Consider the following 25,978-nt stretch of genomic DNA (forward strand, 5'->3'; position numbering starts at 1 on the left):
CACATTTCGTGCATTGTATCATATACACTACATTGCTAGATGTGCAGGTATATGATCCTTTAATACTGTAGGTCTTGCTGTTGTGGGTGGCTATGTTGTCAGTGCATATATGTTGGCGCAGTTTGCAGCGGGGCCTTTTGCACGGTGTGGTCCCTTTTTCTTTATTCATTCTGTCAGTGGGTAGTTTCTGGTTAATTCATTTTTGTTGCAGGTTTTTGGGTTGTCTGAAGGCCAAAATGGGGGTTTCAGGGAAGATGTTTTTTAGTGTCTCATCTTCTGCTAGCATAGGCTGTAGGTCTTTGATGACTTTCCGGATTATAGGTGACTACAAGTGGTACAGGTGTAGAGATTCTTTTTTCTCTATATTGTAGCAGGTGTGTGCGTGGAACTTTGAGAGCAGAGTTGATTTGTTGGTTGATAGTTTTTGATTGGTAGCCTTTTTGTTTCATAGATTTGGAGAGGTCGTTTAGATACAGGTTACGGTCGTTGGGGTCACAGCATATTCGATGGTACCTGGTTGCTTGGCTGTAGATGATGCCCGGCTTAGTATGGGAGGGGTGAAAGCTGGATTTGTGGAGATAGCTGCATCTGTCTGTGGGTTTTCTGTAAAGAGAGGTGTGGGTTGTACCATTGGTACATCTTACTGTAGTGTCCAGAAAGTTTTACGGATTTTGTGGAGTACTCCATTTTTAGTTTTAGGGAGAAGAGCTCCTCACAAGATACTTATTCCATCTGTTATTTAATATTTAATCCAGTATGTAGTTTTACATATTTTAGGCACAAAGTTGAGATTTGAAAATCGTTCAAGTGTTTATTCCATCATTTTTGTTATACTTACAATGTTTTCAAAGTGGGAGTAATGTGCATTTGTGTTAGTTAGCAATAATTCAAATTGTTGAGCATTATGCATTAGGATACATAAAACTGTAAAAGTTAAAATGTTAAGTTCTCCTGCAGACTTCCTACAAGGTTAGGGAATACATCCCTCAACAATTCTGCAGATTTAACACCTAACAATATAGAAAAAGACTCCTGCAAGGAAAGGCTTGCAATAAATGAAACCACTTTGAACTTTATTATCTTTGAAGTTCATTCAGAATATTAGTAACAAAGAAAATCAAATTACCGTATTTGCTCGATTATAAGACGACCCTGATTATAAGATGACCCCCCAAATCTGAATATTAATTTAGGAAAAAAAGAAAAAGCCTGAATATAAGACGACCCTATAGGAAAAAAGTTTTACCAGTAAATGTTAATTCATGTTAACTATTTTTTTTTTAATAAAAGCTATGATTGAGAAAAATATTTTGGTTTTTTTTCGTTCTATTTTCCAACCTGCCCCCCCAGTTATGCACATCTGCTCCAGAAATGCCTTATACCCCCTATATGCCACTGTGCCCCATGATATGCCTTTTAACCCTCCAAATGCCACTGTGCCCCATGATATGCCTTTTAACCCTATATGCCACTGTGCCCCATGATATGCCTTTTGACCCCCTATGTGCCACTCTGCCTCCAGAAATGCCTTATACCCCTATATGCCACTCTGGCATTTAGAGGGTTAAAAGGCATATTTTGGGGAAGAGTGGCATATAGGGAGGTTTAAGGCATTCAGGAGGCAGAGTGGCATATAGAGGGTTAAAAAGGCATTTCTGGAGGCAGAGTGGCATTAAGGGGGTTAAAAGGCATTTCACAGAGCACTCTGCCTCCAGAAATGCCTTATGCCCCCCATTTAACACTCCCCCGCCCCCCCCCAACTTACCGGTGCTTCTGACTTCCCTGTCATGTAGCCGGGGCAGCGTGTAGATCCCACGCACTTACGCTGCAGCCGGAAGGAGGTGTAGCTAGCAGCGGGGGTTGTCTGCGTGCATCGCGCAGACCTTCCCCGACTGTCAGAGATCAGAGTTCCCCGCACCGGTGCGGCTCCGTAGACATATACACGCTGCCCCAGCTACACACCGGGGACTCAGAAGTACCGGTAAGTGGGGCGGGCGAGACAGGAGGATCCAGGTCCCCTGCAGCTGCGGGGGATCTGGATCTTAGTCGTCTCATAGTCAGACCTATTTGAGCTGCGGGGGATCTGGATCTTAGTCGTCTCATAGTCAGACCTATTTGAGGTCTGATTATAAGACGACCCCGAATCGCGTAGACATATACACGCTGCCCCAGCTACACACCGGGGACTCAGAAGTACCGGGCGGGCGGGCGAGACAGGAGGATCCAGGTCCCCTGCAGCTGCGGGGGATCTGGATCTTAGTCGTCTCATAGTCAGACCTATTTGAGGTCTGATTATAAGACGACCCCGAATCGCGTAGACATATACACGCTGCCCCAGCTACACACCGGGGACTCAGAAGTACCGGTAAGTGGGGCGGGCGAGACAGGAGGATCCAGGTCCCCTGCGGCTGCGGGGGATCTGGATCTTAGTCGTCTCATAGTCAGACCTATTTGAGGTCTGATTATAAGACGACCCTGATTATAAGACGAGGGGTATTTTTCAGAGCATTTGCTCTGAAAAAATACCTCGTCTTATAATTGAGCAAATACGGTACATAAAACTTATAAAAGTACATATACAAATCTTCATTTATGGTCATCAATATTTTTCATCCCCTCTCATTTTTCAGCAAAAACTACTATAAATCCAGACATGCTTTATACTTGGATGCTCAGGCTACAACACTGCCAGGAGCATTAGTGCTACTGGCTTGATCAAAGTGGCCATTCACCTTACATCTCCCACTGTGACAGTCTACAACAGAAAAATTATGCTAGAATTCATTTTCAAAGTGTTCAATAGTTTCAGATTGCCTAGCTCTTGAAATGCTAATGCTTTAGAACACCCATCATATTAAAATGAAAATGATGCTTTGTGCTACATCTGGTTCTGTACTGTGTTTGGCAATCCGTTTATTTGTTTTGAAGGTATTTAAAAATTAATCTGATGGAAGCTAATACGTTTGTGTCAGGGTTGCACAAGAAGCATTCTCTAATCAATTTTCTCTCCTAAAGTTCTTTCCTTTCGCCATTGCTATGAAGGCTGCCTGAAGCAATCAAGACCAATCGGCAGCTTAATAGGTGAGATATAACATTATATGCAGCAGAAATTGGTACAAAGTATACATCCCAATATTTGCCAGACACCATAAGCTATGTCAACACTGTTCTGGCAGAATAGGCTGGTTGGAGAGAACCTTTGATCTCCCATGATTGCCCCAGGGCCCCCTAGACTGGTAGATATTTGGGTAAGACAGGGGGCTATGACTTCTATCCCACCCAGCTCTGCATATGGCCCTGCTTCTCCCAACAATAGTTACATGCTCTCCCTTATCTGCATATGCTGTTTTACATAAAACCTTTTAGCTCAGTATAGAGTTGGACATGCATGAGTTGAGCATTCCACTTAAAGACAGTTTCAACCTTTCCCAGACCTCTCTGCTTTACAGGGACACAATCTGTTACATCAAGGGTAACAAAGTATTTGACTGTTTCTCATGCAAGCTTATGTGCCCTGTGTACACTTTGCTTAGGGAAACAGTCTTTCTTGTATGCAATGCAAGGGCAATGTCCTCCTATGGACATTCATGCATGGTAGGAAGCTGTGCAGATATGCAACCCATTCACATATACACACTGCATATTTAGATATACAGTGCCCTCCACTAACATTGGCGCCCTTGGTAAGTATGAGCAATGAGTCTGTGACAAATAGTCTTTATTGGTTAACCCCTTGATCTTCTCTTCGAAAAAATACACAACAATACTCTGCTCTCATGGATATCAAACAATTGCAAACAAAAAATGAAAAATATATGTGTGGCACAATTATTGGCATCCCTGTGAATTCATATGAGAAAAATATATTTTAAGAATATGACTAGGAACAGGAAATTGTTCAACCATAACAGGGGTATAAAGAATAGGTAACATATGGGCCAAATTCCTTTAGTCATACATCACATTGGTTAAGACCAAGTAATATAGCTATGATGTGCGGCAAAAGGTTGTTGAGCTTCACAAAATGGGAAGTGTCTATAAGAAAACAGCAAAAAGCATTGAAATTGCCTATTTCTACCATCAGGGTAATAACTAAGAAATTGCAGTCAACTGGAAATGTTATGAATTAACCTGAAAGAGATTATATTGTTTCAACGCACTGTGAAGAGGATGGTCGAGTGGCCCAAAAGTTAGTCTTGTCTTGGGGTCAGAAAGTCTCCAAAACTATAATCCAACATCACCTACATCACCACAAGTAGTTTGAAAGGATTTTAAGAAAAGACCCTCTACTTTCATCCAAAAACAAACTCAATTGTCTTCAGTTTACCAGACACTACTGGAACTTCAAAAATGGGATCAGGTTCTATGGCAAGATAAAACCAAAATAGAGCTTTCTGGCAACAAAAACCAGAGGTGGGTTTGATACACACATAGTTCATGTCCACGGTTAAATATGGTGGTGGATACATTTTGTTAGGCTACATGGCATTATTGACTTTATTAAATATCAACAGATATTACATGAAAACCTGACTGCATCTCCCAGAAAGCTTAAAATGGGCTGTGGTTGGATCTTCCAGCAGGACAATGATCCAAAACATACATCAAAATCAACACAAAAATGTTTTACTAACCACAAAATCAAGGTCATACCATGGCCACCCCAGTCTCCTGACTTAAACCCCATAGAAAACCTGTGGGATGAATAGAAGAGGACCACCAGCATCAATCTAGTAATTTGAAAGATCTGGAGAGATTCTGTATGCACAAATGGTCTTAGATCCCTTGCCATGTATTCTCCATCCTCATCAGGCATTATAGGAGACTGTTATCTTGGCAAGGGGAAGTAGCACAAAGTATTAACTTTGCTATTGGCTTTGCTACAAGGGTGCCAATATTTGTGTCATACATATATTTTAAAAAAAAATTATAAACATATGTTGCAATTTTTTGCCATGAGAGCAGAGCATTGTTGTGCATTTTTTAACCCCTTCGAGACAAAGGCTGATTTTACTTTTTGTACCCTTTGTGACAATGGCCTTTTTAACATTTCTGCGCTGCTTGTGTTTAGCTGTAATTTTCTTCTTTCCCGTTTACTGAACCCACACACATTAGATATTGTTTTTTTCAGGACAAGAAGGGCTTTCTTTAGATGACATTGTTTTGATTGTATCATATTATTTACTATTAAAAAAATTATAAAATATGGTGAAAAATTTAGAAAAAAATGACTGTTTCTAACTTTTAGTTGAAAAATCTTTTACTCATCTATAAAAGGTAATGAAAAAACCTGCTAAATAGATTCTACTATTTGTCCTGAGTTTAGAAATACCCAATGTTTTTATGTTTTTTTGCTTTTTTCTACCCATTATGGGGCAATAAGTACAGGTAGCGTTTTGCTATTTCAAAGCCATTTTTTCCAAATCTGGTAATTCTTCCCCCCATGTGCCATTTCGGGTATCTTTGAACCCGGCCAATGCAATTTACCCCATCAAGTTATATATTTTTGAAAACTAGACAGCCCAGGGTATTCCAAATGCTAGTATTTTAACTCTTTCCATGCACCATATCTACCACCAGTCTTTGTCAAACTTTATGGTAGTCATTTTTTTGCATTTGTTTTGTCATACACATTTTACTTCAGGTATGAATTAAAATGTTCTAGTTTATGTCACTATCACAAAACACCCCAATATGTGTTCAGCAACATCTCCTGAGCGCAGCGATACCCCACATGAATGATTTTGCCTGGCTGTTTGGGGGCAAAAGGGCCACATTTGGGGCATGCGCATTTTTCAATGTTGAACTTTGGCATTTGGGGATCCACTGCCCATGCCCTATTTGGTACATCTTTGAGCCGGGCCATTTCAGTGTGCCCAATAAACCCATATATTTTTGAAAACTAGACACCCCAGGGTATTTCAAATGCTAGTATTTTAACTCTTTCCATGCACCATATCTACCACCAGTCTTTGTCAAACTTTGTGGTAGTCATTTTTTTGCATTTGGTTTTCCACACACATTTTAATTCAGGTATGAATTAAAATGTTCTCGTATATGTCACTATCACAAAACACCCCAATATGTGTTCAGCAACATCTCCTGAGTACAGCGATACCTCACATGAATGATTTTGCCTGGCTGTTTTGGGGCAAAAGGGCCACATTTGGGGCATGCGCTTTTTTCAATGTTGAACTTTGGCATTTGGGATCCACTGCCCATGCCCTATTTGGTACATCTTTGAGCCAGGCCATTTCAGTGTGCCCAACAAAACCATATATTTTTCAAAACTAGACACCACAGGGTATTTTAAATGCTGGTATTTTAACTCTTTGCATGCACATATTTTACCACCAGCATTTTTTCAAAGTTTGCAGTAATATTTTTGTGTGTGTATTTTTCCCACACACACCTACTTTATGTATGAATTTACAGCTCCTGGTATATGCCGCTGTCACACGACACCCCATAATGTGTTCAGCAACATCTCCTGAGTGCAGTGATACCCCACATGCATGGGTGTGTCATTTTTTGGGGGAACTAAAAGGCCACATTTGGTACGTGTGCATTTTTCTAATTGGAAATTAGATGTGTGGCCATCCTTCCCCCGGTGTTAATTGGGACGTTGTTGAACCTGGCCCATTCAATTTACCCCATCAAATCATACATTTTTTAAAAGTAGACACCCCACGGGCATTTAATATGCCAGTATTTTAACTCTTTCCATGCGAGAATTGTTTTAAGCTAATATGCTAATTTTAGGACTTGCTCACAAAAATATATTTTTTATATATATTTTTTTTTTTTTATTTATTTTTTTAAAAAAAAATTTAACATTTTTTTTCAACTTGGAGGTTCCCCTGATAGTGACATCAGTGGGAAATGATTTTTACATTTTACTGTTTTTTTACTATTTTTTTCTAATTATTATTAATTTTATTTTATTTTTTAATTTATTTTTACTAATCACACTGTGATTAGAAAGCTGGGCTCCATTGACTTGCATGGTGAATGCAGTACCTGTATTCAACCTGCAAGTGGAGCCAAAGTTCTCTAGATGGTCTGGACTATCTAGCGAACTTTTAAAATTTGTGGTTCCTGTTACAGGACGGCGGCCATCTTCCTTGATGGCGAAGATTGCCGGCAGCTGCGGCTGTGACCGCTCTCCGGAGCGGTCACAGCCCATCAAAAGGTTAGTGTTTGGTGTCGCTGGATGCCTCGTGATCGAGGCATTCCAGCGACACCATTTAAGTTTAGGAGGCGATCGTCGATCGCCTCCTAAACGCTTTTAAAACGGGCGTCCGCCGCCAATCGCGGCGTTGCTGAATGCCTCGAGGTCGAGGCATTCAGCAACGCTTTTTGGGTGCAGAAAGCGATAGTAGATCGCTTTCTGCACCCGTTTAAAGACGTGCCGGTCCTGGCACGTCAATTGTCGTAAAGCACATGCTTTTCCGTGCCGTGCCAGGACCGGCAATTGTCATTAAGGGGTTAAAGAAAAGGTTAAAGGGTTGAAAAACAAAGACGCTTTTTCACTGCATTCTTTGCTCATATTTACCATGGGTATCAATATTAGTGGAGGGTACTGTATTTATGCGCACACTGAAAGTTATCATATAATTATATATATATTGCGTAAAGGGATTAAATTATATAAAAAAAGCTATTATAGTAAGTCGATCTATGATGTAGACTTGAGTTCATGAATAGTTATATTGGCAGAACTAAACAAAAATATGCACTTACACAGAAGACTGTAATGTATCCTGAAAAGTAATGACCCAGTGTGCGGTTGCATAATGCATATTGCTTCATAAAATTCAATGTAGTTTTACCGCTGCTGCATACTTATATTGAGATTAAATAAGTACAGAGTGTTTTGTGTGTTGTAATTCACAACAGACATCACTTTGCATGCTGATGTATGCCTGCTTGATGAATATTACTGCTTATATATTGTTCTTCTGCATTTAGCTCTGTCGTAAGTCAGAAACATAGCATTCACGCTTTTCCTTAATTCTTTTTAAAGGGCTATACATTCATACATTTTATTGAAACTGGCCAAAGGGCAAATCAGGTGTATGTGTGTATTTTTTTTTTTAATTGTGCAATAAACTAAATGAGTTTCTTTTAATTAAATAAACTCATTTGTAAGTTATGTTGTAAAAGACACTGAAGCCTAACGTATACATAGCAATGTGCTAAATATGTATAACCCTTTTTATACGGGCAGAAGCATTGCTAGGTTCCAGAAAGATTTGTGCTAAAGCCCACTAGTTATAGCTATTTTTTTCTGGAACTATCTTACATTGAGGATCTTCATTATGCTGTGTGTATGGTTGCTGGCTTTTAGTTATGAAGTACATGGTAATTCTTCACAATTTTTACATAAGCTATAGACACATTTTCTGTTAGAACATTCTTCTAGTTAAACTTCTTGAAAAAATAGATTTTCCCCCCATTAATAATGGGCAAGATGACCAAAATATTAACATTATGCTAGGAGACTAGTGTGCCATGCTGATTCATATTAAACTGTTGTGTGCTAAAAGTAGGGCTACTCCTCCTATAGTGTATTACAACTCCAAGCATGCAGCACCAGCAGAGAGATGGGAGTTGTAATCAGCCACTGCTAGAGTGAAGGAGATGTCCTAAACCTACGAATCCCCCCAACATCTTAATAGAATTAGTTACAGAACAGTAACTGAGTTATGGAGTTTATCTGAAGCTTGCAAACAAGAAATAATTAACACTGATAAAACAATATGCTGTTGATATACCCTAATGAATCTTCCAGGATAGGCTCTTCCTTTTAGAAAGTGGGTGTCTCTGTGAAGTAGCAGTACTAGGCATAAAAAGCCTTCAGTGAATGGGGAAGAAGAAACTCAGTGATCCCGAGAAAAAAAGGGTTCAAACACATTTTCAAAGTTGGATTCTGTTTTTTTACTTTGAATTCCAATCGCCTAGCAGTCAAAGGTTAGGACACCTCTCCACCTAATGTATCGGTTTGTCTTAGTCTGTCAATTCTTGTCTTGTCATACCCCTTGAATATATGTATTGTATTAAGCACTGCATAAACTGTTGATGCTATATAAATAAAAGATAATAATAGTATAAGACATTGAAGACATTTTCTAGACTATAACAACCTCTGACGCAATGGCGCCTCTCCCTTACTGTCATCAGGACAGCAAATAGCAGAAGTCAATTTTATGAGCCTTTCTTTAAACTACTGTTAACTTATTTGGATTTTGTGCCGACATCACATTTATCGGCTAGAAATCTAGAGAAAACTAACACCGATACAAAGATAAGAGGATTATCATCATCAAAATGAATAACAGCCCTCTTATCCCCCTCCAACATTGTGTGATTTTCTCTCACATCTACCTTCATATGGAACATAAACATGGCACAGGGGGTGTCCCTCTGATGCACCAAACTAGGTTTTAGGTTTACAATTCTTACCACATAGCTCAGCTTTCACAAATTCAAGCTTGGCAAAATCCTCTTTTGTTCCCGGTAAGGGTTTTCTAAGACCAAAACCTAGGTTAGTTCTATATTTGGACCTCCAACACAAAGTAAAAGGCTATCTTAAAAGTCTCAATATAATTTTGTCGTTTTCCAGGCAGTTCTGTGGTATTAGTTATTTTTCAGAGCTGTCAGCTTATGTTACTTGCAGGTTTTGTCATGGTTTAATTATAAAACAAATGAATAAAAATATTCACATTATCTCCTTAAAATTATAAAATCATAATTATCATTTGCACAAACCTGTACTGCCCTCTTTTCTAGGAAAAAAATATAATAAGAAAAAACATTCGGCCAAATGACAATGCAAAAAATTCCACAGATCATTAGGCAGAACAATATACTATTTCTCACACGGTAGTTCTGTCAATATTAAGTTGACTTTAATAAAGGAATTTTCTCAAAGGTTAAAGTATGTTTTCCTGGTAAAAATCCATGCCACTGAGGCTTTAAATACCCATATAACCTTTCATGTGTTAGTTTTGTAATATAAATGTGCATTTTTTTTTAATGAAGATGATCATGCATTCTTTTTCCTCGGTAATAAGCCACAGTTACAATATGAAGTAGTTCCTGGAACAGGAGATATATCCCCACAAGGGATGGACTTTTATCGGAGACCACGCTTTTTTGTCTATGTCTATTTTATGCACCATTACGAATAAAGTAAATTTAATGCACTACTCTACGGCATGATACTTTGTATTTGAAAATCACTCATGAGCACTCGATCAAATCCCTAGAGAAATTATATGTATTACAGCCTTCAAAGTGCTGTTGAAATAGGCCAGTGAAAATAAATCTCTTATGGACATAAGCAAATGAAAGCAACTACAAAAAGTACATACAAACATATACAGTGTATATCAAGATTTTGATAAATGTAATTTGAGATATGGTTGTGACTTCAGCCGTGGTGTATAAGTGCAAGCTTCTTATACCAGTCTCTTATGGAGAGAACAATGACAACTACAAATACAACACCATACAACATAAGCAACACACATCCCATCATACTTTTAAGCAAATCTTTCTAGTTATTGCCAAGTTTCCAAAATAATCCTTAATATGCTATTTGTAGTCCTAACACTAGGCATCACTACTTGCATAGTAGATTATGGCATATGTGTAGAGGCAATTGGATGGATATTTTGGTTCTGGACTTCCCCTATAGGAAGAATTAAGACTATGAAAGGGTTTTTAGTATCCTGAGATACAGATGATACACTTAGATTCATTTAAAAAAAATATTTGTCATGGAAATAAACTGTGCAGTCAACAAGACATGTCCAGTACCTTCCCATTAGCAGAGATGTATTTTCCTTTTATGAAAGCTCTTACTCCCATATTTCAAGAGAATTATCACCCTGAATTTCTCACCAGTTACAATGCAAATGTTGAAGTCTTATTTGAAAACATTTTTTTAATCAGTGGCATAATGCTAAATGCTACCCCCTCTACATATATGTAATCAGTTTTAGATTAAAATGGTCATTTATCAGAATATATGCACAAATTAAATTAGTACTCATTACAGCTGCTTACCTGCCACTCTCCCTTTCACTTTAGGTATCTGCAAGCGTGAAAGAAGTGTAGCAATCATAAAGCTGCAGACAATGTGAGCAAATACAGGGAGAGTGGTAAGCAGCAGTAATGTTGTTGACAGGAACCAGGGGACAGCTTTCTCGTGTCTACAACGTGGACATTTACTGTAGGATAGTGTATTGTTCCCGAATTGAGTATTGAGTTGGGTATTCTAGAGACCTGTCTCATGAGTGGGAAACGTGGTCATCCTACAGATAAATCATTTAACTGCACTGCGAATCATTTTTCCAGATGAAATAACAAATGATGCATGTAAACGCTCCAACTGCACTCTGCTTTATTAAATATATGCATTCTATTCTGCATAATATCAAACACCTTATAGAGGTAATTAGCAGTACATATCTTTAGTCTCAGCTTCAAATGACCAACCTGAACCTAAAACCCCAGGGGCCTAAATTATATTCCTGATATGTAATTAAAAAGCCAAGGGACATATGTAAATTCATTCATGAATGTCAATGTTATCAAGTACTATACCAGCAGGGGGGTGAAAAAAAAATCCTGAAGTGAAATCAAGCTGTTTCTTTTTTTTTTTTAAATCTGCCTGCAGTCAGTATTAAGTCAAAATGTGAACCATGAGTGATTGATGGCTACAAGCTGATTGTTTCCATGGTTATTGTAATTGCCTCCCATTGTTATTACTCACTGAAATGGAAATTAATAAAAGATATATTGGTTTATGAAGAAAATGTCCTTCTCGAGGATTTTATTTAATAAAATCATAGCTGTTTTTAATTTGAGATTTTAGTTTCATGCCCTTCAGTGTGCTAATAGTGTCTTGGTCAGTGGAGTATACTAATGTAAGCATTAGACAGAAGAGTAAGGGGGGGCGATAGGGCTACCTGGATAGAGGTTGAGTGAGGTTGGGGAGCTCATGGATCTCCCTCGTACCTGGCCCATTTGAACTATGAAAGTGTGCTGTCTGGAGCAGCCTCCTAAACACTTAGTAGCCTCATGCTGTGCACCCTTCAGCGGCAATATTACTTGTTTTCAGGCAATGGCACAAATAATTTCTGGTCTGTTTGTACCCTTCAAGGACTGGACTGGAGCATCACTGATTCAGGGAATCTACCTCTGTGCTCAGTGTGCTCAATAAATGTCCCTTTGTATTCTGAATTAAGCAGTGCAAAAGATTCAAGACAGCGACTTCATCAGGCGCTATTATTTTATCAAACTGCATCTAGTTTCTCATTGATAAGCAAGTATACAATGTCCTTAATGGGTTACTCCAGCCATCATATGTATTTTTAATGCATCCTGCCTTTAAATGTTCATGGTGTCTTCCTTCCAAGACAGCAACTTCCAACAGGTGCCGTAAACAATGTCCTTAAAGGGTCATTCCAGCCATCATATGTAATTTAATGCATGATCCCTTTACATTTTAATTTCTCCCTTGCAAGTCCATGGGGGGATTCTGCAGAATCCCCCAAATATGCATTTGTCCCTTTACCCTCCCCCAGCTCTATGCAGTGCAGGGAATCTGTTTGGCCAAACACATATCCCTACACGTGATAAAAATACCTCCTGTCAGCTCCACAAATGGCTCAGGGAATGCTGCGGGCAGGCATCGTTCAGTCTCTTGTGACCATATGCTGCCGGGGTGCCGATCGTCAGGGGGGTGCCACGGGCTAGGGTGACCACATGTCCGGATCCCTGGCAGCATCGTCATTTTTATTTATTTTTTTACACGGAGGAGAGAGAGGGGCGCCTAGCAACCACTCGGCGCCCCTCAGTCTCCTTCGCAAGGCCTCTAACTCCGTCGCGGTGCCGGCATGTCATGTTGAGCGCCGAAATATGACGTCATATTTCGGCACTCAGCAGTGAAGCGGCGCAGCGGCACAGCAGGAAGCAGCGGCAAAGCAGGAAAACGGAGGCGTCGTGCTCCCACCACAGGGTGGTAAGTAAAAAAACTTTAACTACAAAGGGGGAGGGGGGGAGTAGATAGTGAGAAGGGGGGAGGTAGATAGTGAGAAGGAAGGGAGAGGGGGGTAGATAGTGAGAAGGGGTAGAAAAGGGGGAAAGGTAGATAGTGAGAATGAGTGAGAGAATGAATGAATGTGTGGATGAATTGTCTGAATGAGGGATGAATTGTCTGAATGAGTTTGTGAGAATGCATTAATGAATGTGTAAATTTGTGTGAATGAGAGAGAATAAATGATTGTGTTAATTAATTATGTGAATGAAAGTGTGAATTAGTGCTGGTCAGGTTCTATGTGGGCAGTGTGGACGCCAGGGCTGGCTTTGGGTTGTGCAACTATATGCCTGTAGTTTTATCTCTTGCTATGTTTCCATACATTATTATTGTGTATCTGCAAATTTGTATGTCTGATTCTATGCCTCCAGTGCTGAGTTCACATGTGAACAATAATAATAACAATATATATATAATTGCTAACAGCAATCACACTCCTATCATGCCAAGTCAGCTAGTACACGCTGGAATCTGGGCATGCCTGGTCATGATAGGAGTGTGATTGCTGTTAACAATCATATATATATATATATATTTTGCTGTGTTACTTACTTTAAATAAAAGTGTGAGATTTTTTTTATGGTGGGGGGTCATATTTGGTTTCGGACAGGTAAATGCTGGATGTTCGGTTTCAGTCCAGAATTTTCGTTTCGGTGCATCCCTAAGCCAGAAAATGAAGTGGTAGGCCTACCCCACATCAATGTTTGACTTAGTATATAGTGATGGGAGTTATGCTGCACTATTATCAGTGTCTGGCTCAATGTATAGTGATAGGGATTACACTGTACCACCGTCAATGTCTGCCTCAGTATATAGTGTTAGGTGTTATGCTTTACCACCGTCAATGTCTGCCTCAGTATATAATGATAACAGTAATGCTGTACCACCTTCAATGTCTGCGCCAGTATATAACGATAGAAGCTATGCAGTTTTAAAGTGTTTGGGGGGGTGCCACATACAGGATCCGCCCCAGGTGCCAAATACTCTAGGTACGCCCCTGCTTCAAGCATTAAATGGCAAGAATCGTCATGCCATGGAGCAGGAGGGCAGCTCACAAGGTAAGATTTGTGTCTTTAGTGGGGGCGCCAGGTATAGTAAACTGTTTCTGGATGTCTGCCTTTTATTTTAAAATGATTTTGAGCTGTGTGTTTAAATAGCTAGGCCTTTTACACACAAGGGATTTGGTTTTGAATGGATATATATCACATAATGTTTGGCATTTTACTACTAGTTTCAATAATATTGTGTATTTTTTAACAACCACTGTACTCATTCCAATTGTTAACTCGGATTAAAAAATATTACGTTTTAGCGTAAATTTGTGACTTGTAATAGTGTAAGGTAACTATGATTACCTACTAAAATCAATATACATTATCTATCACAGTTATGTATAACGTCATCCTGTTATGTGCATTTTTTCTCCAGAATATGTCAGACATGCACCGGTAGAGATTTCTGGACGTTAATCGTGTCTGACATATTTCCGGATACATGGCCTGGTGAAGAATGTTTAAATATGTCAGTTCATGGGAAATAAATATATAAATATATCCTGTTGCATATGGTGTAACTGCCAACATTTTTTAAAGGAACAAATATTGGCACAGTAAATACAGTAAATTCTTAATCTGTGTGTAAAATGTAATAGTAAAACACCCTACTGAACTGTGAATATGTTTGGCTTGTAGCTACCATTGTATTTGTGGACTGGTTGCTCTAATAGAGCAAAATTAAAGCTCTGTCTGTGTATAATAAATGTTCATAAGTAATTCTCTCGCTGTCCATGGACCTCTCAAAAGCTTGCACTAGCAAGCAACTAAAGTGGAGGAAAGATACAGACATGAGATTGAGATAGAGCGACTTAAAGGATGGTTTGATGAAAGGATGCTTTGATGGAGTGCAGAGAATTCCTGTCACTGCTGCACCAAGTTTCTCTCTCAGGATTCAAACGTTGTACCTGATATCTTTGTATCCTCCTCGTGGTGCAACAGTGACAGTTCCAAAAGGAGAAGCTTCAACATGGAGCCATTAACTTTAGAGTCAGCCGTGTCCACATGAACAATGAACATTGCTGGAATTGGCATTTTACTTACCATCTGATTGTTATTCCACTTCAAAAGATAGGAGGGTTATATTCGAACTTTTTATTGCTTTAAGGTACTCATTGTCAAATCATTTTTATGTTCATGTAGATTTACCTCAAAATGAAAAATATATATATATATAAAAATATCACACTGTTGTAGTAGTTGATTTCCTCAGGATAGTTTTTTGAGGTTTTGGTGCAATCGGCGGAGGCAAGACACCAGGCTTTTGGCCAGGGTGACTACTACTATTACTACTGTTTATTCCGAATCCTCCATTTTCAAGGGGAAAAGCTGGGAGAGGTGGCGGTTGTAAAGGCGGACAATGATGAGGAAGTTTTCCAGCTAAATGGACAGACTCCCCATGCAGATGTACCTCTCTGTTTTTTACTTCAGACCGAATATCACAGTCAGGACAGTAGCCATGATATAGTACATTTTCACTAAAGCGCACACGTTCTCTTGTTGTAGCCTGAGAACAGCGTTCTTTTTCTGGTCTATGTGTCATAGGCTGCGCTTGTAATTTATCCACCTTAATATTATGAATGGCACATCTATCACCATTGGGAACTTTGGTAGGTACTCCAGGTATTTCACCATTCCGTAGCAAAAGTCCATTATTGTTTACAGTACTTGCTGAATTATTTAACCTATGAGTATCTTCAAACTTCACCGGTGTTAATCGTGGCGGTGGTGGAGGTGGATTAGGCTTTCTAAGTACTGTCAGAACAGCCGATGGATGTGCGGAAGGTGTTATTAATGGCGCATTTGCTCGAACCTTTATCTTATCTAAGCTTGAGGCTGTTGTGCTGCTGGAGCTGCTGTTCAGCGTGTCGGTTTTGGAGCTGTCTGTCATCTCATCCTCCAGCTGTAGATCTGAAGTGAGAGTATCAATTTGGTCAACCACCTACAAATAAGAAACAAGAATGAATATACATGGTGGAATAAATGCTTTACTTCAGTCTACCAATCTTTCTAATAATGAATATAATTTTAATAACTACCGTAAAGTATGTCAGACATTAGTGTTATTAATCATAGCTATTGTTATACCTCAACACAAAATACTTCTTGAGTTATGTCTCTTCTGGCTCATTTGTCAGGTTTATTGATATGGCTTTTTCTTAAATTTACTTCTATTCTACTCAATACTCCTTTTCAATCTGCCAGCAAATAGCAAAGGGAAAGATTTAACAATGGATGAGAATAACCAGCAAAATGATGTAAAATCTCTAATGGTTGAACAACAATTTGAAAAGACGATCTATCACTTTCTCTATCTCATTAATTTACTATATGTTGCATCAGATATGTTGTGGTTTAATTTTACAAATAGTATTTTTTTAATCCCAAGTAGTGCTTTTCACTGATGTTGCTAATTATTATCAGGATTGCATATGAGTTTAGTGTTACTTTTTACTTTTGAACATAATTTTAAATAGCATTTTGGTTTCATAACTTATATGGAAATATATAATAAATTAAATTGTTTCTCTGTTTAGTATAAATAGACACATAGTAAATTTAATTTACTGCTTTATCTACAGACATCACCAAGCTTAAATGCTGTTTTAATTGTGAGTATTACCAGAAACTAATCATTGATTTGTTTTTCCAACGTTTTAATATAGTGCTATAAATTACTATGCCTTTTTCTGCAAGCTGAAGGTTCATGCTAATATTTTATGCAATTAATATATTATGTGTAACCGATTTCTACAATTTCGCACAGGGCAAGCATCAATCAATTTTAGAGTTACAGATGTACTGATAAACATATATTAGTTTTGATTAAAATAATATTGTTTTTGATTAAAGCTATTTTAACATTTGCTCTCAGCGGTCATATACAACGTTTTGTACATTTGCATTTTAAGTCATAAACTAAAAATGTTCTGTCACACGTATCTAGATTATGTGTACGTCGCAAAAAAAACACCAAAACAGTGATTTTAAATTTAAATCACGCTTATAATAATACCCACATACCAGTATGTGGTTTATTCTTTAATTTCTCAATGCTAATATCTATGTAAGATAGTGAATATACCGTATTTGCTCGATTATAAGACGACCCTGATTATAAGACGACCCCCCAAATCTGAATATTAATTTAGGAAAAAAAGAAAAAGCCTGAATATAAGATGACCCTATAGGAAAAAAGTTTTACCAGTAAATGTTAATTCATCTAAACTATTTTTTTTTTTTATAAAAGCTATGATTGAGAAAAATATTTTGGTTTCATTTCCTTCTATTTTCCAACCTGCCCCCCAGTTATGCACATCTGCCCCAGAAATGCCTTATACCCCCTATATGCCACTGTGCCCCATGATATGCCTTTTAACCCTATATGCCACTGTGCCCCATGATATGCCTTTTGACCCCCTATGTGCCACCCTGCCTCCAGAAATGCCTTATACCCCTATATGCCACTCTGGCATTTAGAGTGTTAAAAGGCATATTACAGGGAAGAGTGGCATATAGGGAGGGTTAAGGCATTCAGGAGGCAGAGTGGCATATAGAGGGTTAAAAAAAGGCATTTCTGGAGGCAGAGTGGCATTAAGGGGGTTAAAAGGCATTTCACAGAGCACTCTGCCTCCAGAAATGCCTTATGCCCCCCATTTAACACTCCCCCGCCCCCCCAACTTACCAGTGCTTCTGACTTCCCTGTCATGTAGCCAGGGCATCGTGTAGATCCCACGCGCTTGCGCTGCAGCCGGAAGGAGGCGTGGCTAGCAGCGGGGATTGTCTGCGTCCATCGGTGCAGGGAACTCTGATCTCTGACAGCCGGGGAAGGTCTGCGCGATGGACGCAGACAACCCCCGCTGCTAGCCACACCTCCTTCCTGCTGCAGCGGAAGTTGTCTTCGCGAATCGTGAATCTACACGCTGCCCCAGCTACACACCGGGGACTCAGAAGTACCGGTAAGTGGGGCGGGGGGGGGGGAGACAGCTGCGGGGGATCTGGATCTTAGTCGTCTCATAGTCAGACCTATTTGAGGTCTGATTATAAGACGACCCCGATTATAATCGAGCTTGTCTTATAATCGAGCAAACACGGTAATACAAAATGGGTCAAAACATTTCAATTATGAAAGTTTCCACATAGTTTCCAGACCTACAGTACACAAAACAATGTATGTTGCATAAGATTATATATTAATATGCACCATTTCAATAATACATATGTTTTCTATGATAATTATCAAAATTAGATCATGCAAGGATAGAAAGCTTAAATACAGATAGCTAATGTTCTTGTGTGAATGATTGACAATGTTGGTGTTAAAAGTGCCACATTTGATAAATACAAAGTTGTGAAATAAAGCAGCCCATGCTTGGGGATGTATTTACTAAATTTCACGCTTTTGATCACTCTGATAAGCTTCTTCAATCATAAAAGTTACTTGTATAATGTATAGATATCAATGAGATTATGAAAGGCCATCTCAGCATGTCCACAGGAAAAAAATGCAAGGCTTTGGTCTTGCTAATACATAATAAAGTTGAGGAACTGAAACCACAAAGAAGCTGCAAGCTCCAGCTTTAGTGAATTATCCCCATACATCATAGAAGTCACTCAACTATAAATTTCTTTTCAGCTATAAATCTTACTATATCCATTGTGAATCCATTTTAATTTGTATCTGTAACCCAATAAGAAAGGTATTAAAGAAAATGAAATTGTGATTGATAAGCTCAGTGTTAAACGGGATAAGTTACGTTACATTTGTATGTCAAACCACAGGATTTATTTAAAAATAAAATGATGTTTGTATATTTTTCACCTCTTAAGTTTTTCTGTTTTTAACAATTACAATGTAACCTGTGAAATGCTTGTCAATGAAAAAATATTGATTGCACAAAAAATGTGATAATAATGTAAATTTGAGATTTAGTGTCATTGCCCTTTATCTCTAATTTTCTAATTCTCTATTTTCTAATATCTGGTTTGTTAACATACAAATTTAGTGATTTAAAACACTAGTAAAATATCTTTATTTGCATTTTAACAATTTAATTTCTAAAACAAAAGCGTATTATAGAGGGAACAATTATCGTCAACTATGTTAGACTTACGAAAAAACTATGAAGTCTCCTAACAAGCTACCGTATATTCCGGCGTATAAAACAACTTTTTAACCCCAGAAAATCTTCTCAAAAGTCAGGGGTCGTCTTATACGCCGGGTACTAACCGAGTACCGGGTACTTACCGAGCTGGAGATTCCCACGAAGCCACGAATCTCTAGGGGAGGGGCGAGTGGAGAAGCCACCTCCCCTGGGCCGGTCTTCAGGGCTGCGCCGATGTGGGTGCAAGATCGTGATCTCCCCAACTAGACCTAATCAGCGGGCGACCGATGAGCAGGGCTGGTTGGGGAGATCACAACCTCCCCCTAACTAGCCCAACAATAAGGAGCTCGAGGTCTGGCACTTCAGACCTCGGCTTCCGTGCTCCCTAATCGCTACGCGCTGGCTATTGATGCCGAGCGCGGGGATGACGTCATGTCCCGGCGCTCGACATCAATTGCCGGCACGTAGTGATGAGGAAGCAGTAAAGCAGAGGTCTGACATGACAGACCTCGCGCTCCCACAACTGGATGGAAGAAAGAAGATAGAAGATGAGAAAGGTAAGAGATGGGGAGAAAGGGGTGTGAGTGCAGTGTATGTATGTTGGTGTGAGATGGTCAGTGTATGTGTATGGTCAGGTGTGTGTAAGAGCAGTGTAGGTATTTGTGTGTTTGTAAGCTGGTGTGTGTGTATGTATATATATATATATATATATATATATATAGACACATATGTGTGTGTGTGTATATATATACATTACATGTGTATATATATATATATATATCTACATGTGTGTGTATATATATATATATATATATATATATATACACACATGTATATATACCCTATATATATATATATATATATATATATATATATATATATATATATATATATGTGTGTGTGTAAAGGCAGGGGTGTGTGGTGAGGGCAGTGTATAAATGTGTATGTATGGACAGGCGTATGTGAGTATGTGGTAAGGTACATCGCTTGCCGTGATTGGCTGGTTGTTGTATGCTGGGTAGAGGGGTAATCTTATACGGCAAGTATAGCCCAAACTCTATATTTTAACTGGAAAAGTTGGGGGTCGTCTTATACACCCAGTCGTCTTATACACCGGAATATACGGTAAAAACATTTTACTGTCTTCCACTTTATTTCTCAAATCTTCCTGTCCTTAGGTTAACGGCAATTTTTTTTAGATCAGGCATAAATTTATGCCACATTTAATTACTATTTAAGTCTTTGCAAAACAATCTGAGGAAGATCACATTGAAATTCCACTTGAAATTGGTAAATTGCTTTTAATTGTGCATTGGTTTTACCTTGATAATTGGTTTTTCTGTGTGCATTTATTTCTTAAACTTTTTTTCTTAATGTAATTTAACAAAAAAGTATTTTCTCTCTAGTATTGTCACCAGTCGCTTTTTAAGTTTAAGTCCCATGCCATAGCCCCAGGAATGACTACATTGCATACGTACCCGTATGTGTGCGTGTGTGTCTGTGTGTGGGGGGGTAACTTTAGGAGAAGCTACAGCTCCAGGGGTGCGGTGCACCACTCACTTCCATTTTTGCACTGCATGTGGCAGCTGAAGCAGGCAATCAATGGCAGGAAAGCACATGCAATATTTGCTGTAGTTCATAATCTTTGACTATAACAGCTTTGACCTGAGCAGTTATGATAATATTTAATGTCATACATGACAATTCAGAAATGGCAGGGGTTAATGTTCTTATGTCAATCAATATCACAAAAAGTCAAAAGTGAATTATTTAAAAAAAAATGTCTATTTAAAACAGTAAGACTTTCACATATGCACCACTAGATGACATTGTAATTTACATTTGCACTACTTTATTATACTCCCACAGAGAATGTCTGATATGTAAGAAATGTACAAATTTAATTTTATTTATAGTTCACAATATAATCCTCCAATTTGAGATTTTATCTCTGTAACCCAAAACCAGCTGACTTAGTACCCATCCCTTCAGTGTAAGATATTATTGTGTCTTCTCCCCCTAGTGCAGTACTTTAAATATTAAATATAGTCTCAATCATCACCAATTACTGTAGATAATAACTAAATTATAATACAATGCAACATAAATTCAAAAGAGGAAAACAAAATGAGTTAGTATGTTTTTATTCAATAATCTGATTTTGATGATAAATTATTGTATTCATTATAATGCATTTATTTGTAATTAATTTGGAAAAATGTGACTGTTTGATAAATGCTATGAACAATGACCTCTACTGGCAAACAATTACATTATAACAGTTATGATGTTTTTAACAATCCTGTATTCATGAACTGGAGAAAGGTATATTTCATTATTTAATAAACTGTATTTATTATTTAACCCCTTGAAGTGTTTTGGTTATTTAGTTAACTTGTAGGTGGGAGACTGTTGATGTTGTTGCCCTTGAGTAAACGCAGCAGCCCCATTAAATTTCTTTAACATCAAATAGATTGGATTGTGGTTTTAGTAGTAGGGAGTTCAATCATTTTTTCATTCATCCAAACAGGATGATGGGTGGCTAGGAGAGATGGCTTTACTGATACATGCCGAGACGTATTGATAGATGCTTCATGTAATTGCATGAAGCATCTAGAAAAAAACCCATTGTGACTTAGACAGTTCCACTTATAAACTCACACTCAGGAACTTCCTAGGTTAGGCTACCCAGGTCTCTAAGTGGCTTAACGAGGAAATGGGGCCACGAAACCCTTAGCGTTCCCCTGTATGCTAATATAGTGTGTCTATATCTGTATTACTATGACTTTCAGGGCTGAAAGTGAAAAACAATGTGATACCCTCAAATCTGTCAAATATTGTGTGCGCATAGAACAGAGCCACATGGACCTTTAGGTCTAACAGAGGCTGTCAGAAGGTATGAAAGCATGCAAGATTTGTGTGAGCCTATTCTTAATCAAGGAGGTTAAACTCATGTACCATTAAGCTTTTTAAAAAAGCTGTTAATTATTTTTCTCTACTAACAATTGTATTTATTGTACAACTTTACAACTTGGGTGGAGTGATAAAATATGGTTCTGACCAACAATATTTCTGAGATTGAATTCATGAAACAAGTCACTACCACATTCTCTGCCACCTATATAGCTATATATATTTCAGCAATATTAAAAAATTACTATAGTTGGGTCTGTTTTACTTGCATTAACACACATATAAATTGCACAAACATAAAAAATGTGGGTACACAAATCACATACTTGGAAGACACAAAACACAAATCTCACAGCACAATATATAAGTGGATAGTTAGATAAAAATAATCACAATAATAATAATTCAGGCTGACCAGTACAGTTATGTTAAACAGACACTCCAGCTATCATATGTGTTTGCGTGAAATACTGGGACACTGAAGGGGGCAAGTTATTTCATATGTATTTATTGGTTAAGGGGCTCCCTAGGACACTTGAGTGCTTATTTTGTCTAATAACATGGACCTCAGAGCTATATGGCATTGCCGTGCTACAGTAATAATGGTTCCAATATTTCATATGAAGTCATTGACATTGCAGTACACTACACAACGAAACACCGGCTACTACAATTTACAAACTACTTCTACCATGTGATGTACAACATTTTTTCTGAGAAGCTGACATGATTAAACCACAATTTCCACTTTATTATACTCACTACAGTTACATCCTGTGCTACTAAGCTCTGCTAATGGTTTCCAGAGTGTTTTCATCATTATTTTAGATGCTGCGGTGCTAGACCTGCCTAACCACATGCTGGCATCACAAGAGTCCCAACCTACACTGAACTTACTAAAGCTTTCAGTGCATTCTAGAAAAAAGATTTTGGAAGTTCAACAACCACAAATAATACACAAAAACAGATTTAAGTAAGAATGCTTAAAGATAAGGACTTTTCAAAAAGAAAAGGTCTAATAAGAGAAATAACACTTAAGAAGGATGTGTACTGCATTTGTGAAAAATGAACTTTGATGGCTCTTGCTCAGAGTCTGTTAAAACAGGTAGTCTTATCCAAAAAAAACACATTAAGGTTCAATTGCTCCATGAAGTCCATGTAAATGATGGAATTATTTTCATGAACCAAAAATATACTCTTGTTTTGTCCATAAAAAAGTGAGAAATAAGAGGGAAGGTCTACTTTTGCACCAGCCCAATTGGAAAAGTATATGGTAAGACAATGACCTGGATTTAGAATATGAGCCTAAGGGGGAGGAGTAGTAAAACAACACATCTTCCATTAATTTCTCTGTTAGACGTGTTGCTCCTTTCACTCTGCAAAAGCAGCAGCACAGCCATGCCACTGGTTACCCTACATGCATTGTCGTCAACACCACCATCACTAATACTGACATGGGAAGAAAAAAAACACTAGTACCACTGCTACCCTGTATGGTGGGCAACATCGTAGTATAGTGTGGAAGTATGGAAGATGGACACACTGCAAGGTGCAAGTTGTGTTGTAAGGAAGTTGTGTTGTAAGGAAATGAACCAACATCTACGTACACGCCACTGTGCAGCTTTGCTTCATGGGGGAAATAACAGCATTGGCGACAACAGCAAACTCACGACTCACCAACAGCAGCAGCCAGAGTGAAGGGCGTGGTCAGTCCTTAGACTTCTCTAAGTATGTGGCTGGTTACCAGAGACAAGTGGGACAAGGACATCCACTGCACCAGCCTACCCTAGAACACTTTCCATTCAAAGGTCATGTCAAAGCAGCAGTCATCCTATCAGTGTCAGAGGCACTTCCTTCTCCATGAGGGAGTGCTCTTCAGGCACTTCGTTCCCCACTTCCACCTTCCCTGTCCACCACTTTTTTTTCCCATGCAGGGGGAGTAGGAACCTGCTCGGGGAAAGAGTTTCCTCACAGAGAGCGCGGGCACCACAGCAGTGAGCGGCAGGTCCGCATTAGGATGTCTGCACGGCCCCAGCCTACATCGGCCACCCCTTGGACCAGTGACCTACAAGAGAGGTAAGGGGGTGCGGGAGAGTGAATGTGTGAGTGGGTGAATGAATGAAGTGTTTGGAGGCAGAAATGGGACAGGCAGGCTGTTTAGAGGGGCAGAGGTGGCACAGCCAGGTTGCTTCAGGGGCAAAGATGGCACAGGCAGGCTGCTTCAGGGGGGCAGAAAGGGGACAGGCAGGCTGTTTAGAGGGACAGAGGTGGCACAGGCAGGTTGCTTCAGGGGCAGAGGTGACACAAGCAGGCTTCTTCAGGGGCAGAGGTGGCATGACCAGGCTGTTTTAGGGCCAGAGGTGGCCCAGGCAGGCTGTTCTAGGGGCAGCAGTGACACAGGCAGGCTGTTTTAGGGGCAGCTGCAGCACAGGAAAGCTGTTTTAGGGGCAGCGGTGGCACACGCAGGCTTCCTCAGGGGTAGCAGTGGCACAAGCAGGCTGCTTCAGGGGGAGCTGTGGCACAGGCAGGCTGCTTCAGCGGCAGCGGTGGCACAGGCAGGGTACTTTGGGGGGGCAGCGGTGGCACAGGCAGGCTGTTTTAGGGGCAGCGGTGGTACAGAAAGACTGTTTTAGGGGCAGCGGTGGCATGGGGAGGGGCAGAGACCTACCACATCAAAGTCTGGCTTACCGTATAGCGATAGGGGTTATGCTGCACTACCGTCAATGTCTGGTTCAGTATATAGTAATGGGAGTTATGCTGTAGCATATCTGTTCGGTAAATGTTATTCATTTAACTTTATTTCATTTATTAAATAAGTTAATTATAAAGTTTTGTTTTCTTTCAGATTTCTAGTTATTTCCAGTTGACATACAGTTACAAATTTGTGAAAAAAATATTCTTGCCAACATAATTTTTTTTGTGTGCCACATACAGGATCCGCCCCGGGTGCAAAATACTCTAGGTACGCCCCTGGGTACAACTGTAGCTGGTGTAGGGACACGGTATAAAAGGGGTGGTGGAACTGGAGCAGAAGGGGACCAGGGTTATAGATCTTTCCTACTCCATGCTGAGGTTATGGATGAGAAACACACGGCACCTCACATTTTGGAAGCTCTTAGGAAGATGCTGGCGCAGTGGATTGGACCACAGGCAGGCACAGCAGTAGAAATGGGACTGTGGTGACTGATGAGACTGTGTGAGTTTGCATTCCACAGCACATATACTACATATTGTGGTATAGAAACTGATTGAAAAGTGCTGTTAGACTGCAGATGTGTGAAGCCAAGCCAGCAGAGAGGGCAGGGAAAGGTTGGTCTATACCAGCACCATCTACGTCAGGATGTAGCAACAGTGGGCTATTCACTCCATGTGCTCTGAGCAGAACATTGGGTATAAACACCATTAGCAAATGGGAATTGGCATTCATGGGGCAGATGATGGAGGTCCTGAAGCCATTCAGGGATATGATGAAGAATTTACTTTGGTATAGTTCATCCCCCTACCTGATCCAGAAATGTTTCTTAGGGCTTTCCTAAAGCACCTCTCCTTTAAAATTCAATTGTTAAGAAGTAACCTAAACTACCTTAGCATGTAATAGTGCATCTTAAGGTTATTGCAATGGCACTTTCCAGCTGATACCATGGAGATCAGTCTGTCTAATAATAGCCTGTACTTTACCCTGTCAGCAGGAGCTAGCGTCACTGCTTTTAGGCTACCAGGTTAAGTGTATCAGTGCTTGGTGCGACTGCCTGTTACATTAACACTTCTGAAATGCCCAACTCCTGTTCAATTATGATATC

General features: G+C 39.3%; 1 protein-coding gene across 1 annotated transcript in view; it reads right to left on the reverse strand.

Annotated features, from left to right (window-relative positions):
- Nucleotides 1-15,343: 15,343 nt before the first annotated feature.
- LOC149302956 (protein Largen-like) overlaps nucleotides 15,344-25,978 on the reverse strand; it is a 97,517-nt gene continuing 86,882 nt past the window's right edge. Inside the window, exon 2 of the mRNA XM_089481917.1 lies at nucleotides 15,344-16,102. Within this exon, the coding sequence (XP_089338043.1) occupies nucleotides 15,344-16,102 (759 nt within the window). The remainder of the gene's footprint in view (nucleotides 16,103-25,978) is intronic.

Source organism: Sceloporus occidentalis, unplaced genomic scaffold, assembly GCF_023333645.1.
Source record: "Sceloporus occidentalis isolate IW3139 unplaced genomic scaffold, rSceOcc1.0.p SCAF_16, whole genome shotgun sequence".
NCBI lineage: Eukaryota > Metazoa > Chordata > Lepidosauria > Squamata > Phrynosomatidae > Sceloporus > Sceloporus occidentalis.